Source organism: Balaenoptera acutorostrata, chromosome 16, assembly GCF_949987535.1.
Source record: "Balaenoptera acutorostrata chromosome 16, mBalAcu1.1, whole genome shotgun sequence".
Lineage (NCBI taxonomy): Eukaryota > Metazoa > Chordata > Mammalia > Artiodactyla > Balaenopteridae > Balaenoptera > Balaenoptera acutorostrata.
Genome location: NC_080079.1, coordinates 23,074,824 through 23,093,831, shown reverse-complemented (window position 1 = coordinate 23,093,831; position 19,008 = coordinate 23,074,824). Strand labels below are relative to the sequence as shown.

The window sequence follows — 19,008 nt, the reverse complement described above, 5'->3', positions numbered from 1 at the left end:
CACACGCTGTCCTGTGGTGTGGACATTGGACACTTGAGACCACTGGACCAAGCCCTAAGGACTGGTGGCTACAGCCACCTGGAGGGACATTCGGTACCTATTTCAATACTTATTCCAACTCTCTTTTCTAAGACCTTGCTAAGACTGAAACAAAAACTGCACACCTGTTCACTTCTACACAGTGAAGCTGGTAACAATTTTGGCGTCTCCTTGAAATAGCATTTCTATTGGGAATAATAATAACCAATGCTGGAATGTTTCCATCACAGTGAAGTGAGTGAACCTGAGAACACTGTTTATATACACAGGGTAATACACTAACCGTGAGAGCAACCGTAACCATTTACAAAGTGAGGCCTTAAAAAAAAATAAAAGGAAGGTTTACCTGCAGGCTTTCAAGTCAACTCGCAGAAAGGTGCTACTGGCAGATTTGCTCGTGAAGCTTGATTGACAAGGGAGGATTGTTTAGCAGACCTGTTCAACTCAAGTTTGGCTTGAGATTGCATGGCTGCAGTCTGTGCCCTGCTGTAAGGGACTGGGTGAGGCAAGTGAGGTGCCTGGTGAGTGAAATCTACGGAGGCAAGAACTCTCAAACCAACCCTGCCCTTGTGATTCCTCTGCACTTCATCCCAGCCTGAAGCTAACATTGATTCTGTGCTGACAACCCGAGATGCTCGTGGATGGCTTAAAACAGGCATTGGAGGGACTCACGGGGCCCAGTGGCTCCTTAATTCTATAGACTTCCAGGCACAGACGTCAGGGCTTGTCCTTGAGAAAACGACCAGCATGGCCTTTTCACCTGGATCATCTCTTGTTCCTTTGCCTACAATCACCTGCCTCACACCTTCTTAATTTGGGAAATCCTGCTTGCCCTTCCACTCAGTGCTCCCTTACAGAATCCATTGGTGTCCGTGTTTTAAAGGAGGATGGCAGTTAATATAACTGAATCGCTCATGTGTGGGACTCACAGGCAGTGCGTGGGCAGGAAGCTGGTGTTTCAACCCTTAATGGGGGAGATATGTGGCAATGCCTGGATACTCAGCTCTAAGAAGTAATCAGGTGACTGGGTGGAATTTGCTTTAGGAGCTATCAGAAAGACCTTCAGTTGCCAAAAGAGACTCTAAGTATTGTTGTAGTGTTTTAGTAACAATTATTATGTTATGAAAACGCTAACTGCAGCATTGTTTATAGCGGCACAAAACAGGAAATGACCAAAATGTCCATGAAAGGGATGACTACATAATCCCAGGTGCTTGAATCCTAGGGAGTTAAAAAAAAATTAGATGGAGAGTAGCCTTATATACTCTGACTTGGTAAGATGTTTAAGTTATGTTTCTGAATGAAAACGGGAACTAGAAGAACAACACATCTAGTAGGAAACTGCATATAAAAACAACCAAATTAATTTTGTATATTTTTTTTCTTGGCCTAATTATTCACTGACAAATGCAAAGGAAAGTGTTTAGAAACATGCATATCAAACAGATCACACTTGTGTGGGAAAGGGGGCCAGGATTGGGGTGATAATCTAAATTGGCTTTTTAAACAGAGAAAACATGTATTTTTTTTGTAATTAAACATCTGTAAGTGAAAAGCTAAATATTTAATGGCAGCATTGTAGTAGCTACAACAGATTACTGAATCTGTGCTTATGAAATGCCACTGAATCAACATAGAGCCAAGTGACATCTGGGGTCAGGGACTGGAGTGGTATTCAGAAGGGCAGAAAGTTCTTTTTCAATTTCATCTACACTTTATCTCTTGCCAGCTCTTGAGTTGGCTACAGACACTGCAAATGGGAATTTGATGATATTGGGGCCTTCTTTGAGGGTGATTTCAGGTCCCCGTCCCAGCTAATGGTCTTCCTATTCCTGATGCAAATGTGTAGTTTAGACAGTATATTGATCTGTGGGGTTATGATTGATACCCCCCTCCCCGACCTTAGCCCATAGGGCGCTATGCAGGTGGTCACTCTTCCACCTGTGAGCCCCTTACTTTTGAGAGCAGGGCATTCATCCTATCTGCTGATGACTGGTATTAATCATATGTTCCTTTTACACAAACTTGCTCACTGATGCTGATGCTTTTCTGCAGAAAGTTTAAATGGAACGGATGAAACCAGCAGATGTGATAACTCAAGAAAAATCCCTTAGGGTCAGATGCTCTCAGGTAATACCCACTGATAGGAACAACCTTCTGAGAGTGGAGGTGGAGCCCTAGGAAGTAATGTTTGTGATTGTGTGATTAACAAACATAACTGCAATGACAAACATTTATATACCTGGACACATATTGCTGAACCACTTTTTTAATTGAAATTTTAGTTTTATAGGGCATAGATGAAAACTCCCATTGAATAGAATATTATAAATTATTCATCTCTGATGTTTTATTTTATATGGGTTAGGATTTATTTGGGTTTCACATACTGAGTTTACCAAAGGAATGGTGAAACCTATTTAGGGGTAGCTGAAAAATGTGTGTATGTGTAAATATATGTATATAATTATAAAATTAAAATACATATATATTCTCAATAAACTGAAAAGTGAGGGGTCATCAGCCTTTATTCTGCCTTATTACAGTGATTTGAGTAGCATCTGGAACAATTAGACCCCTCTGTACTTCAGCCTCCTCTCATTAATACCAAAGAGAGAATAGTATAACTCCCCTGACTGACAGTGAAAAAAAATCACTTCTGAAATTAGCTTCAGGGGCTCCTAATGCCCTTTACAATGTCTAAACATGCTGGTACATGCAAGTGATTAAACTCCTGTCTTTGGCATTTCTTCACCATTAAGTTTAGTTATTTCACCGGCCCTTTTCAATTTCTCCCACGATGCTAGATGCTGAAGACCTCACCGACCCATTGCTGTAAAAATGTTATTTGTATTTTTCTCAGATTTTGTGTTTCTCTTCAAATAAATCACAGCTTATTTCTTTATTCAATCAGAGATAAGAATATTTGATGTATGTGTCTATGTTTTTTCCCTCCTTCTGCGAAAAGTTTGAATGGAACGGATGAAACCAGCAGATGTGATAACTCAAAAATCCCTTAGGGTGAGATGCTCTGAGAGTAGTATATATTATTTTGGTAATTTTTTAAAATTAAAAAAACTTTTACCATTTCAAATACAAAAGTACATAAATGGAAACATTAACACCCTCTCCTCTGTATTGCAGCTCGCGTGAGAAGTGAGAAGGGCAACTGTCAAGTAATGCTGGTCTATTGGTGAGGTACCTACTCTCTCCCTCCCTCCCTCTTTTCCTCCTTCCACCCCTTCTCCCCTCCCCCTCCCTCCCTCCCTCCTTCCCTTCCTTCCTTCCTTTCCTCTCTTTTTAACTTTTCAATATCAGAATTCTCAAATATGCACAAATGAGAGAAAACAGTATCATAAATACCCATGCCCTCATTAACTTATCTTCAAAATTTACTAAACCTATCCCTTTTTTCTAATATTTTAAAACAAATGCCATACATTGTGTATCTCTAAAAGATAAGGTTTCTTTTTTTAGCCTAACCAAAATATCATTATGACACCTAAATATATAATATATTTAGTTAATATAATAGAAATATTTAGATTTAGATATAACCTGATATCACCTGTGATGGTCAATTTTATGTGTCAACTTGCATGGGCCTCAGGATGGCCAGATATTTGGTCAAACATTATTCTGGGTGTTTCTCTGAGGGTGTTTTTGGATAAGATTAACATTTAAATCAGTAGACAGAGTAAAACAGATTGCCCTCCCTCATGTGGGTGGGCCTCCTCCTAAATAAAACAAAAATGCTAACCCTCTTCTGAATAAGAGAAAATTTGTCCTGCCTGACTGCCTTCAAACTGGATAGTGGCTTTCTTCCTGCCTTCATACTCAGATGGAAACATCAGCTCTTCCTGGGTTTTGACCCTGCTGGCCTTCAGACAGGAACTACACCATCAGCTTTCCTGGCTCACCATCAGCGTTCAGACTGGGACTGGAAACAAACCATCTGTTCTCCTGGGTCTCCAGCTTGCCAACTCTCACCCTGCGGATGTCAGGATTTGGACTTGCCCACCTCCATAGCTGGGTGCTCCCATTCGTTATAACAAATCTCTTTATATAAATATATATATATATATAATCTCCAATTGGAGATAGAAAAACGTATCTCTGGAAAACCCTGATTAATACATCACTAATCATCAGACCATAGTCCATTTCCCCATATGGCTCAAAAATGTCTTTTAATAGTTTTTTTGAATTAGAATCCAAATAAGTTCCACACACTATTTTCTAAGTCCATAAATATCAGTTACAACTGTGGGAAAGTCACAGAATGGTTTCCCTTTTATGGTATTTCTTAAATAATATTGGATAAACCCCCACAACACAGATCATTAAACACAAAATTTAGATTCTGATTCCAGATTTATAAAGATCAGAATGCATGCCTTCAATGTGTCAAGACTGGACAGAGAGAAAATGAAACACATTCCTACTAACACTAGTATACTCTTGAAAAGTCAATGAGCTTCTTTTCTGCCTCAAGTTTCCACATCTATAAAACAGGAAATGCACATGGGAAATATTTGTTTGGCCTTCCACACAGGGATGTCGTGAAGGTAAAAGGTAGCCTCATGTGATTAACTAGTTCTGAAATAAAGTATCAAAAAATGAAGATATGTATATATTATCATCACTGCCACCTTCATCCAAGGAACCTGTTTCGTTTCTTTGTTTGCAACTGGGGTCTTATTCTCAGATGAAATTTGCACTATTAATGCAAATTTGTGCTACATTATTAAAATGAACAAAAGCAAGTAAATCAGTGCTGTAATGAAATAGGCCTGGCCTTTGATCAGAAGTAATTCGGTAAGTTTAACACAGGCTGAAAAGCAGCAGAAGTTGACCTCCTAAGGCCACTGCTTCAGACACTCACCCAGTACTATTGAGGTAACTCTGTCCCAAGCTGCAGTCCTTCGACAGAGAAGATGGATTGAACCAAAAGGCTGGCAGGCACTGACCATTGCTGTGTCGCTCATAACCATAGTCACTGTTGGGGAAAGAGCCAAGAGAAACCTTTCAGTAGATGGCAACATTACTGACAACAATTGCACGTCAGTCCACAGCCAACTTCTACCCTGGTCAATTAGTCAAAAAACAGGCATTCACTGAATCAATGTCTTTCCAAAAATGGAATCTTTTTTTTCCATGGAATATCTATCAATTACCCATGAAAATATTCTACAGAAGCCATTTTGAGAAATGCTGGCTTGGAGGCCACAGGGGTGCATGTGTAAAGAGGAAAGCTCAATGCCCAATAATTCCCATTAAACACCTTTAAGCTGGGAGAGTAGATGTTGTTCTCATTAAGGGGAGACACAGTACTGATTGTGGTTGGGCCCAAAGAAAGCTATAATGGTGGAAGTCTAGTCCTCAATGTCAAGTTTCACTGAAGAGTTTAAGGCACCCACATGTGGCGTAATCCTCATTCCTAATGATGTCTTTGGGGTGCTCTTCCAAGACATCTGGATCTACCAAGGAGAGCTGAGCCAGGTCTCTCTGTGCATGAGCCATATGCTTCAAAGTCATAGCAGGAAAGGAAATGTCCTTCAGGACTGCTGCAAGCATTTCCCCAAGGAAAAGCTCCGTCCTACGCCATTAATGCTGCCAGTTGCTTTAAATCTTCTCTCTAGTTTGAAAATAGTCAAAGACTTTTCTCAGCCTCCTTGCATTCTTAACTCCAGGAGCCTCTGAGTGGCCTGATATTCTTGGCTTCTGAAAGATGAACCTGGGCGCAGAGGATGGCAACAAATTGCACCTCCGCACGCACAGATAAATCGCAAGTGGCAATCAGTGAGCATTAGTATGAACTGGCCCATCTGTGTAATGGAAGTGAGATACTGGCACACAAGGGTTGGGGAAGGAGAATTAGGCTTGCTCAGGGGCCTGTCACCAGGCAGCTGGCACCTAGAATTCTGCCCATACCAGCTGGATTTGGTGCTGATGCAACACAGCATGGGTAGGAAGACTTCAGGAACGCTGCCTACAGGACACCCAGTGTTCATTTAAGGAAATTATTTTACAAATGCTGAAGAATAACAGGCAAGGTCATCTGGTAGAGGGCTGTCCAGGGGAGAGCTAAGCCAAGAGAGAACATTCAGTGATAACCACCTTTCATGATGCTATAGTCAAGAAGAATCACCGAAGCTCTAGCTACTAGTAGAAACCAATAAGATTATGGTGATCCTTCCAAAATATTTTCAGAAATCATGCAGTTACAGAAATCCCATTTGACCAGGTAACCTTACGATGGCCTCGTTCATGATGCATTTCCCACTTCTCCGATTACATTCTAGTTAGTGGGATGAGCAGCAGATTCCAATCAAAAATGAATGCAGGAATTGGGCCAAGACTAAAGGGAGTGAGAGATGGGGGAAGGGGGAAACTTAATTGATTTCCTTACCCTGTGTTCTTTCACCCTAGTCAAGCTTAAAATTGAGAAGAAAACAACACATGACAATGCCAACAGCAAAAGACTAGCTTATGTTGCAACCTTGTAGAAGAGATTCCCAAAGGAACAAAGGTTTCCAGAAGAAATCAGGGAATTGGGACTTACTTTTTCTCTTTGGTTTTCTATGTGAAAATAAATTTGCTCTCTGCCAAAGAATGACTGTTTGGTAAGGCCGAAGTCAAACCACTAAGATAAAAAGTTAACTCCCCATACGGATCCTCCTTGAATAGAGTGAGTGAAGGAGAAGCAGTCAGGTTTCAGAAAGAGGGATGTGATGAATGACACACTCTCCATGGAACTTTTCCCTGTGAATGCATTTCAGGATGTCAATCCTGAAAGGTAGGACAGAGATAAAATATTTTTGTCATTGTAACAATGTTACACTGACTGAAACAGAAGTCAGGGCTGGGGAGGCCCCCTCCAGAATTCCTTGTGAGCCCTCATGTAACTGAAGCTCTGCCTTCCCTCTGGCTGAGCCCGGAGAGATAAAGAACTGACTCTTGGCTTGCCTTCTTTACCAACAAGAGAGGAACAGCCTTGGGTTATCGGTCTGAGTTCTGGCAGCCAGTTTGCCAGGCCTACCAGTACTATTTATTTAGAGAATGCTCCTGTCATGGTGGCATGACAGATGACTTCCTTTTTCTAAGATATGTGATGTGTATGTACACAGTATTTCAGCCCAATCACTGATATTTTGATGATCAGATACGTGACCGATGATCACTACGCAGCTAATATTGTTAAATGAATGTCTTTGGTTCTTATGCTGGCCAACTTTCAAGTATTTAACACTGATATACACATTTAGCAAATGCTTTCTCTAAACCAAAAGCATATAAATAAATTTTATAAAGAAGAAGGAAAAAAAGGAACAGAAAGTGAGATGGACATGATCAAGGGAGTTACCACCTACTCATCCTCAGTCATATTTCAACCTCATCTGAATGTCAAAACCAGAACAAAGCAAGGGCATCACTGGGCCCACAAGCTAGCTTTCTGCTTAACTAATGCTCCAGAAAGAACACTGTGGCACTCCGAGTATATTTAACTTCTCAATGTCTCAGTACTTTTCCAGTTTAAACTAGCTTAATCCTGGTAAAGGAAGAAGTCTCTCTTATCGCTAGGTTCACAAAGCCACAGATGGCAATACCAGTGACTCCATTCTTGCACTGAATTCAGAAAAGTCTTCCATGGCTGTCACAAGCAATAGTCAGCTAACCACTGATTGAAAACATCCAGGTATAGACAATTTACTGTCCTACACGATCATTGTTCCACTACCAGGAACCCTAGATTCTAGAAAGACTTTTATCTTAAGCACAAATATGTTTGCTCCCTGAAACGTCCACTTATTGTTTTCAGTGTTGCTGTCTGAAGAAACTCAGGGTCTATCTAGTCTCTCTTTTTGTCCTGAGATCTGTCAAATATATGAAGATAATTACCAGCCATCTTCTGAGTCCTCCTTAAGTCTAAAGAAACCCCTGGTTTTTCCATATACACACGCACATAGCTAGTAAGCCATGATGTCCCCAAGTGGTAATTTCACATGAATATAGGCTTGTCACTTGGATCTATGCATGTTACTATTATGTGATAGCTAAGCTTTCATTAAGGCCCACGTGGGTTTGAAATACTAGACGACTCTATGGGATAACAGTACAAGCTCACCAGTCAAAATCAGCCTCTGTGCAGACACAGGGTTCAGACTCCATAGCTCCTGCATATTTCCCTTGCATACATTTCCGCTCTGATTTTCTCTTCTTATATATCCTTTTCGCTCCCATGATGCATGCTTCCCCCTGTAAGGAGACAAGAATCTCACGCAGTCGGGCACATAGCTTGGACCTTCCCTACCCCACATCAGGACAGTTCCGGGAGATGGTCTCAAACCTTAGTGTAATGTGGACATACGCAGTCTGCTTTGTGCTAACAGCATTTCCTTTTCGATGTCTAGAGCCCTATCATAGAACATGATGATAAAGGCAATCCTAAAAAGCACTGAGGGTGTGTCCGAAAGTCCTGAACTCCATGTATTCAGCAAACCTTTACTTGGCAACGTATTAAATAAGTACAGTGCTATGAGGGACACACAGGTAACTACGACAACCTGCAACAGTGTATGGCCAAAAAAATCTGTAGTAATTAAGTTCAATTCTTCTGTAATAAAAAATGCATACAATTTGGTCATTTATGAGCATATGAAATAAGAATATTGCTAAGAAACATAAAGGTCCATTTGCCTTGATTTATTATGCCTCTGCCCACACAACTTTATAGCACTGATTTTATATCCATCTACCAGATAAGCAAGAGCACTAAATTCAGTGTTTCTCCACAAGATAAATAAAAGCTTTGAATATCACAATGCGTGTGCACTCCAAAGGGGGAAATATCAGTCATGGAAATGAGCAATCCTTTGACTGTTGAGCGTCCGATGAGAATGGGTGATTCTAGCTGATGTAGCTCCCACTGTCAAACCCAGCTCTCTGTGTGTGTGTCTGAAGAACCAGATGGAGTTTTGTCTAAGCTAGTCTACACTGTCTTTCTTGAGCAAACTCACTTTAACCAGCTGCATTACACATCTACATGTAAATACATGATTTACTCTAGGTTTGGGGTATATGACGTGTCACGCTCTGAATATGGTGATGGCTTTGCAAGCAAGGGCCTCTACCATGTCCTTTGAGAGGCCGGCAGAATGAGTTCTGCCTTGGGAAGTCGAAGGAGAGATGCTTTCAGCCAAGCATTCTGATATGAGCAGGGTAGCAGAGGGGCCAGGATGAAGGAAGTTTTCCTATTCATAATTCTGCATCCTTATATCACAAGTACCTTGGAAGGAGGCAAGAAGCGCTACCTAATCCCAGGGGAGCATAGCAGTGGGGAGGAAGAATATTACTGGTACCGCTCACGCAACATAACTTTGTTATTTCATGTTTCTGTTTGCATTGCCAGATAACACTGAACAGCCTTTCCTCACCCTTGCCCCCATACCCTGCAGCCAGATGACACGCTCAGATAAATTTTGTTTGGATCTCCGTGCTGAGTTGGTATTTCATTTTGAGTTGTAAGTCTTAGCCAAGCACATTTGAATTTTATCTCATTATATCCTAGTACAATAAAAACAGAAGTCACTTCACAACAAGCTATAAATGTTGAGTTTGTTCACTGCTGTGGCACACAAAACACATAAGAAAGCACCAGATGGACAATTTTTGCCCAGAGAACCCCAATTCCTACACTTTAATGACTTGCTTCCCCCCAGTACTCTCCACGCCTCCCACCCAGGACTCAACCTCAGCTCCCTTCCTCCTACCTGGCTGTGCAGCTGCCAGGGTCTGTAGTCCTCCTCAGCACAGCGCCTATCGAAAATGGACTTGTAGTCTACTTTGACCAGCTGCCATTCAGAGCGGTGGCTGAAGTGTCCAAACACTCTGCAGAGTTCATGATGATAAAAATAATCACAATAACAGCAATGCTGACAGTTATACATCATTTACTGAATGTTTGCTATGAGGTTAGCACAACGCTAAGCATATTACATTTGATATTACATATCATTTGATCCCCACACGCATTTCTGAGGACAGTTGCTATTATTGGCTCCACTTCACTTGTGGGTAACCTGAGGCTCAACGAATTTTGTTAACATGCAAAAACCAAAGTCAAATCACTAAGAACTGGTAGAGTCAGAACCCAGGGTGTTTGACTTAAAAGCCCACTTTTATATATTGTACAACAAGAATGGTTGACCAAAAAAAGAAAACAACAACAAAAAATTGAGAACACCATAGACACTGCCTTCTATGCGGTCCAAGATTATACCTCTAGGTTCTCTTGCTAATGTACATCGTTCCCATGGTTTCCATGCTATTTTACCTTCCCACCAGTCCCAAGGGAAAGTGGGCAGCAAGGCTGAGGAGTTATAACTACTTCCTACTCTGTGCATTCTATTCTCCTTACTCAGAGAGACTCAGCTATTTAATGAAGTGTTTAAATCACCTATTGTCGATATAAATAAAAGCCACAAAGTAGCCTTTTCAATCAACTTTTTTTCATCTGTGTTTTGCAAACATAAAAATTGAATGAAGACAAATTATGGAATAAATTGCTAATCCAGCTATGTTTACCGTGGGCAAAATGTAGCTATTAGGCATATTAAATTTTTGTTGCTCTTTTCTATTGTTAAAAAAAAGGAGTAGGGAGAAAAAATTAGAAAATGTACCAGCTGTTCACTTTGATTTAAAAATTTTCACTGCCGACAGGATCAACTGCTTTAAAATCTTCCCTCTCTGTTTTTCATGTCCAATTTTCCAGGAGAAGGAAAAATCACAGTTTCATATTTCAAATTCAAAGCTCATGTTTTGAAACCCAGAGGCAGGCAAGCCATTAATCAAGTCTTTTACAAATTAATGATCATCACTTTCCAGACAAGAATTAGTATAAATGCAATTTCCCCAAGAACAGACTGTTCTCGTGGTTTCCCTAATATGCCTCACAATTGGTTAGGTAAAGAGCCAGGGAAAAATAACATGCTTTGTGGGGTTTTCACCAAGCTCTGCGTTCTGCCTTAAAGTGAAAATCATTCTTACATGCCTGTCATTTTCTGTATATCAAGCATGTTTATTATTAAAGTTTTTAATTGATAGCTTTATTTTCTCTTGAAATAATCACTTCTAATTTCCCTAAGCCCATTCAGAATAGGAAGAAATAGGCTGTACCATTTTGCTGCCAGCCCTCAGTGTGGGTCTCCTAATTGCTAGTAAAGAGCCAAGAAAATGGATGCCCACATTATTCTTTCCTCTTTGCTGTGGAATCATGAAGTCAGATGTACTGCCTTTGCTAGCAACTTCAAACCTGACAGTAGCAATGTGAACAGGCTTATCTAAAAACAACATGTTTCTGGATCTGTATTTAGACTAGAAGACATCATAGTTTCCACTTACGTCATGATTAGAGTCTCTTCCCCGGGCTCACCCAGAACTCCATCCACAAAAAGTGGAATAGATGTGAAACTGTATTTGCTCCAAGATCTCCCTTCATCAAAACTTAACCTAACGACAGAAAAAATAAGTCATCGGATCCCAAAAGAAAAATCCTTACCAAGAAAGGATACTACCAACCAGGAGAGAATACATTTTAGAAGTACCTGGGGCATTGTCAAAGTGAGCCTTTTATATGAATAAGTGTTCTTAATTACATCAGAAGGTAGATATACAGTTAGCCAAGTGATTTGGGACCCAGATGTATTATAACATCAATAAGGGGAGAGCTACATGAAACGGGAATGATAATAAGTCTTTGATAGAATTTTTTTTTAATTTGGATATTTTATTAGGCCTTAGACCTCAATGTGACCCTCTCCAAAACCTCGTTGCAATCTAGCAGCAAGTTTTACAGGTGATTCTGAGAACAATGGCCGTATGAGACCCACTGAGACAGACTTGAACCAGCCACCTCTATGTGATCAAACCCTTAGTGGTATCCTTCTTACATGGTTACAAATCCTGGTTGACTCATTGAGTAAATTGGTGCAGAAGGACAGACTCTTGAAAGTAAGAGAGAACTCTGCAACTCAGATGGTCACACAGGATGTTTCCTTTGCTCTGCCTTTCTCTAGGATGTCTTCCCCCAAGCTAAGCCTCTGTTTCTCTTATTTCTGCAACTTTCCCTTTCGTCAGCAAAGTAACCAACAGTGGAGGGAAAATCAAGCCTTTGACTTTGAACAAGCCCGCCTGTGGAGAGAGCCATTTTCAAAAACACAGATGAAAGAGTTTACTGGAAGCCCCTCTGGAAGTTAAGCCTTGAATGTCCATCTGTGGAAGACCTACAGGGAGAGTTGCACAATATCACTGCCCCCAAAGGGAAGCTAAGGAAGTAGGATCAGGAGCAATGAGATCAGAGAAGTGTCATGAACTGCTGATATCTGTGCAGAATGCACATAGTGAATACAAATATTAAACTCCAGGAGACGTTATTTGGGAAAGCTGGTTGCAAGAAATTAAGCTATTCAGAGATTATCCTTGATAACCATTCTACCCATGACTGTACTGAAAGAATAAGGTACTGGAGGTACCGGCGGGGGCAGCGGGCTGTCACATTTGAAAACCACACTACGGTTCCTCTCTAAAAGGCAGAATCAAGCTCCCTTTCTCTTCCCCTCTCCCTCTCCCTCTCTCCTTTCCTCTTCCTTCTTATTGCGGTAAAGCAAAGGTGTAAGTTACATTCTAGCAGACCTTGACAATTTACTACAAGCAAGATCACAGTCTGACGGCCTGACTTAGACTGGTCTTAGCTGTGCGGAACTGTCAAGGTGCGTGACTCATTACCAGAGATGTCGAATCGGGAGAGACGTATGCTTCATAGCAACCAGAACTCCACCTTGATCCAGATACAAAACGCTGTGCTCTTCTTCAAAGATCTGGAAGAGGAAAAACACACAAACAGGGACACACACCCACAGGCACACACACCCAGGGTTCAGAGAACTAGTCTTCATTTGAGGAAAAAAAATTCTCTCCATGACAGAACTGGGTTCCCCCAAAGCTGTGGGAAGATGCAAGTTAAGAACAGTGTTCCCCAAGGTGGGCTCCATGTACCACTGGTGTTACATAAAATGACCTTTTGTGCTCCACGAGAGAAACTTAAATAACCAAGAGTTATGAATTCATATTTATAATCCCATCTTTTTGTGGTAAGTTCTATTGAGTCCCATTCATGATGATGTTGAAATATTGGGCAATTGTCATATTGGATAACATCTTTAGATAGAAGAAACATAAGAGATACTTTATTCCAACATTATCATTTTTACGGACGAGAAAAGTAAGGTTTAGAGAGAAGTGGTGACTTGCCTAAGACCATGTAGATGAAAATTGATGGCGCTGGGACTTGCCGCATAAAAGTGCCCTTGCCAGATATAATTATTTCAAAGTTTCCAGGTATTACAGGGGGCAGATGTTCTTGTTCAACTCAACAGTAGTCATAAAGTAGTCGTAGTCATAAAGTCTGATCAAAATGAAACCTATCTTTGGGTACATGTGTCATTGGGTCTCTCTCCATATGTGGAGAGATGAATCTGATGTCAAATGGAGACCGGCTGAAAACAATTTCTAAGTCTTCTCCATACCAGATGCATACTGTTTTCTCACAGTCACACTGTTAGTATAGCCTTGTCTTTGGTTACACTATAGACATCATTGTGTCCCCTTTGTTTACTTCTTATACCCAAGATGTTTACCAGGACTACAGAAGAGGCTTCTTTGCTTTGTTTGGGATGTTAGAAGGAAAAAAAAAAAAAAAATGACACCCTGGCTCTCTAACTATTGTCCATAGGAAGCTTAATAGTCCATTATATAGTTCCTATATATCTCCAAGATCAAAAGCCCCGGAGTTTCTTAAGCAAGTTTCTTTCCTGCCCCACTCTTCTCAAAACACGTGAATTGCAATGCAGATCTATGAAGCTAGGAAATGGTAACTAGACCATAACATGGGTATCTCCGTCTAAAATTTAAAGCAGAGTGTTCTCGTTGCTGTGTGATTACCTGTGCATTAGATTTCAATTTAAGGTGCTAGTTACCATATGATAATTAAATGTCAGTGGCGTATTAACACATATTTATTGAAGTGTAACAACCGTGCATTAGGCACATATCTTTTTATGACTGCTAAACCTCATTAAGTGCCTGTTTTATAAGCTAGGAGTATCTAATTTTCATTCAGAAGAAAGAGGAAGCATTTAAGCTAAACACATTGGTTGAAAGTGATTCCATTTCTACTTTCCCTAACATATGCACCCTGATGGTTATTACTCTGTCTTTTGCCCATGAGCTTTAAACATCTCAGAACACCACCTGGTAATGGTTATTTCTATATCACTGCATTCCCCCCTATTCTGACTTCAAGGAAAGGGGAATTTATGGAGGCAAGCCGGTGTTAGGTATATAATCTCCCTTCCAGGCTTCACGTTCCCTACATAATAAACTCCCTAGAATTTTAGTTTTCATTTCATGGGAAAAATTCAGTCATATCTAATTTGGTTTCATTGTCACTTATAAACTTTCTCACATATACACTGGGATAAAGGGTCATTTTTATCAAACAAAGAAATCAAGTTTCATAAATCTTTGCGAAGCTCAAAACGTTTTGAAAGACATTCATAAAACAAAAAGGAAAAGAAACACATTGATAAGCTTTAGGATTTATGTGTGGCTGAATAAGTTCCCAGAATTGAACCAAGCTGGAGAATTTTTATAACATTTAAACTTCAGTAACCGGACCCAGGATACTTTCTTACCTGCCTCCAAGTGTTCCCTGCATCTGAAGAGACAAACATGCTGATGTCGCTGTCTGACAACTCAGAACCTATGTTACCTGGAGAGAGCACATCACCATCAGCGAAGGGAACTTTTTGCAAAAGCTAACAATGGGCTATGCTGGCAGTGTGCATTGCCCGAGATGGATTTAGACTGCAAACATTATATCTGAGCAGGGTTTTTCACCATACTTGCCTCAGGGTCAATGGCTTAGGTGCCCTTCAAAAATATTTTTAGCTTGCTCAGTAAGTTCCAAGCACAGATATCTAACTTGTTAAAATAAATAAAATTTACAGCAGTGAGCAAACCGGGCAAGCTTCTTACCTGAAGCCACTATGATGCTGGGAGCTGTGTCTCGGCTGGCAATGATCCCTGATGTGTAGGGATTCTCAGAGACCTTAAGATGAAGGTGTAGTGAGCAATAGGGCTGAGAAGAGGAGAAATGAGGGTCATAAAAGCACATCATTTAAATGTTCATTTAAAGCTCAGATTCAGAGCACCCGCCATTCATCCAACCATCCAATCTATCCATGAACCCATCCATTCACCCATCCTTCATTCCACAAATATCTGGTGCCCACAAAGTGTAAGACAGCTGCCAAGTTGGTGAAGGAGAGAGCACCTTCATTTTAAGTCTAACCTACTGATATAATTGCCATTTGGCCATTCAACAAACATTTTAGTACTTTATCTGTAAAACACGTGGTGTAGCTTAGAAAGAGTTACATTGACTAAAGTTTGGTCTCTGCCACCTAAGGAGTATATAATTTAAGATCCTTCTATTGATTATCAAAAGAGAATATTTTAATAGCCATGAGATCAGTACAGACAAAATATGAAATTCTAGAGGATGACAAGCCTATGTCCAACTTTGGATGAAGGGAAGTTTCCAGGAGAAAATGGTGCCTGAGGCAAAGATGGGTAGGATATGAACTGCACATGAGACGTTCAGGAGGATAAAGGACATTTCAGGCCTAAGTAAGATCAATAACAAGGAAAAGAAACAGAAGAATTGAGCTGTAATACAATAGAGAGTCAGGTAAGACCAATGAGGAGAAATGATATATGACATTGGAAAGAAAGTCTGGCCAGGCTGGGAGGGCTTTGAAGAAGTCACTTGGCATCTCTTACACATTTGAAACCTTGGTCTCAGTTCTACAGAAGAAGCCGTATGACGTGTGAAACTGTCCTGACATCCACCAGACAACTGACATAGCGTCTGTGTCAGGGTATTATCCGACCCAGTGTTATTCGATATAAATGTCATTCTTATAGACAAAATGCACTAGTAATAACAACTTAAATGAAAATTTAAGGGACTTGTTTGTGTGTAAAAATATCGATCAACTTCTCAGGTTAAGACATCAACAGTTTTAAAAACAGGATAATAAATCTTATACAAATTTCATTTAAAATAGTTCTTGTACTGAGCTGTCAAAAACTACAAGTTTGTGTCTGAACCCACATCTCTTTTCAACTCTCAGGAAGATTATTTTCTAATCTTATCGACTTGAGTTTTTGGAATCACCAATGTATCTCTGTTATTACTTTCATTCGGCTCTGTAAGTCTCAGCCAGCAGGCATTCAGAGCGCTACAGAGATACAATGATTACACGTATATGGGACACAGTAAATGACAAACTAAAAATGAAACTCAGGAATAAAAGCAGCCAAAACACCGGTGAAATAAAACAGTGGCTCACAATAGGGTCTTTTCCTCACTGCCAACACAGAGAGTAAACTCTCAAGGAATGATGATCGTAATAAATTATTGGTTTTGTATGAAAATTTCACGTAAAGCTTTCAAAAAAGGAATTTTTACTCTACAATGTTCCATAAGAGTAAGAAGACCACCCCTATAAGAAGAAACAATCAGACCCAAAAACTTGGCTTCCTTTTGTCCAAGAGGAAGACTAGAGCGGGTACTGTATGTTGCAGAGGCCCCAGGGCACTGCTGACCAACACTCAGGCAGATGCTGAGAAAGGATAAAGCAGAGGTGTCAAACCACTGTTCCATGAAAATTTTCCTGACAACTGCGGCCTGTCAGGATCTCCTTCTCGGATGTACCACAGTTGATTTTACCATACAATCCTGGATCATCTATTTGAGGTGTGCACAGTTTTATCCCCCTAAGGGATGCACTCTACAAATAAAGAGGAAACCTCAAGTACTACTTTGCATCTTCTGTAAAACCTCACATAGAATCTAAAAAAGACAGTCAATAAACACTTGAAATATCAAGCAACACTTTCAAGTTAGGACACGAAAGACCTTACTTTACCGTTTTACTCAGAACAAAGCCAGAAGTACATGGGCTTATGTATAAACCACATCATCAGAATAATGTGAGGATCTCCATGGCATTCAAAGCAGTGATCACTACTTGGGGATTATACCTAGACATATGGGCTTAGTGGAGGGCCTTTTGTACCCCCCAACAGAGCAGGACATCCCTGGCCCAGGGAGCACCCAGGATGCAGTCTTGAGTCAGCCACTGGCCATGTACTTCATCACCCTGCAGTCTGGAAGACTGTGAACCTAAGTTGCCACCTGACCCAAGGATTATTTGATAGAGGCCACTTGCCATTACAAGAGAAAGAGTGCATTTTCAATTGGCCATTTCAACACTGCTCTGTTACTCTGGCTTTCAGAGGCCTGAGATAAATTAATTTGGGAAGAAAAGACACCAGTTCATGCAGTAGCAGCAACATCAGAAATGATCTTTTTCGTGCACTTTTTTTCTCCACTCTCACATTTGTAGTACTGGATTGCCCCCAACTGGTACAAGCAAAATATTCTGTGGCTTTTTTTTTCCTTTCTTCCATTTTTTTCAAGGAAGTTATACAGTCCACATCAATGTTTACAGAAAAAGAATGTTAAGTGATTCACATTCACTTTTTTTAACTTAAACTTTTATACTTGAACAGTTTGGGACATTTATCAAAATTAAGTCACCAAAGATTAATACAGAGGTTGTTATAATGGCTATCAGGCCATAGCAAACTCCTGGAAAACACAAGACAAGGCTCTCCAATTCTAAGGCACATTTTTCCCAGGCAGGAGGCACTTTGTCCACCTCTGCCTTCCTGCCTTCTTCTCTCCCATTAGCAAACATATACTGAATATCCGAACATCTTTCCAGAGGTATCTCCAGTTCAGTATGAGTTAAAACACAGCTTATCCCAAAGACCTTTCTCTATTTCCCTTGACTTTTCATATTAAAAAAATACAGAACTGTACAATGAAACCACCATGACCTAATAGCTGACCTACCAAGAATGGAGGGACCAGCCTACATGTTTGGAAGCTGCCTGTTGTCCTGACTCACGCATAGTCACGGGGCATGGAATAGCATCAGCTGGTCAATACTAGGAGCAACTAGATCCTTAGTCTTTAATCTTTTCGGGGTCAGGTACAGAGTTTGAGGATCTGATGTAAATTGAGAACTCTTTCCCAAGAAAAAGCACACAAAGGAAGCACACACACAGAGTTTTGCATTCAAATTCAGGGAGTTCACAAACTCTCAAAGCCCATCGTGGACCTCTAGGCTCCAATTACCTTTCTTTTGCCTCATTCTTTTATTTCTTATTTTAACCAACAAAATCTTCTGGCCATTGCAAGTGTTCAGTAAATGCCTGTTGAATTCAACTGATCCATGAACGAGCTGAGCTGCTGTCTTCCTAGCACTGTGAGTGGCCAGTGGAGAAGTACTAAATGATCCAAGACATTCCCCCGCCATGAAATAAATCAACCTAAAACACTGTTCCGTATTTGAGAGTCAACCAGTTTCTCATTTCACTTCCTCTTTACCCTTAATCTCTGAATTAATAGGCTTTACATCTCATCTTCATGGTACCTTTAACCCGAGGGCTCCTAATCTGAATACTGTACTGAAAAGCCAGCTTAGAGCTTCCATAAACAATAAGGCAGCAGGTAGGTTCCCAAAAAGTATCCCCCAAATCCACCTCCTACACACACATTTGTGCAGTTCCGGATCCTGAGTTGGAGCATGGAATCCATTTGATTTTTAGTAAGGAGTCAATGGCAAAGTAGAGGGAGGTCCCTGGGCCAATTCAGCAGAACATGGAGAGTCACAGCCAGTACAAAGGTGGCGGAAGCAGAGTCAAGAGTCTCCTGGGGTAGCTGGCTGCTTAGCTCCAGTAGGAAACTGCTAATTGAATCCACAAAGAAGTCTC

General features: G+C 40.6%; 1 protein-coding gene across 6 annotated transcripts in view; it reads right to left on the bottom strand.

Annotated features, from left to right (window-relative positions):
• SORCS1 (sortilin related VPS10 domain containing receptor 1) overlaps positions 1-19,008 on the bottom strand; it is a 576,899-nt gene that overhangs the window by 101,868 nt on the left and 456,023 nt on the right. For all 6 annotated transcript variants that reach the window (XM_057531522.1, XM_057531517.1, XM_057531518.1 and 3 more), the window contains exons 11-17: positions 15,136-15,238; positions 14,793-14,869; positions 12,826-12,917; positions 11,443-11,550; positions 9,813-9,930; positions 8,168-8,298; positions 4,925-5,038 (exon numbers count right to left, since the gene is read on the bottom strand). In XM_057531522.1, the coding sequence (XP_057387505.1) occupies positions 4,925-5,038; positions 8,168-8,298; positions 9,813-9,930; positions 11,443-11,550; positions 12,826-12,917; positions 14,793-14,869; positions 15,136-15,238 (743 nt within the window). The remainder of the gene's footprint in view (positions 1-4,924; positions 5,039-8,167; positions 8,299-9,812; positions 9,931-11,442; positions 11,551-12,825; positions 12,918-14,792; positions 14,870-15,135; positions 15,239-19,008) is intronic.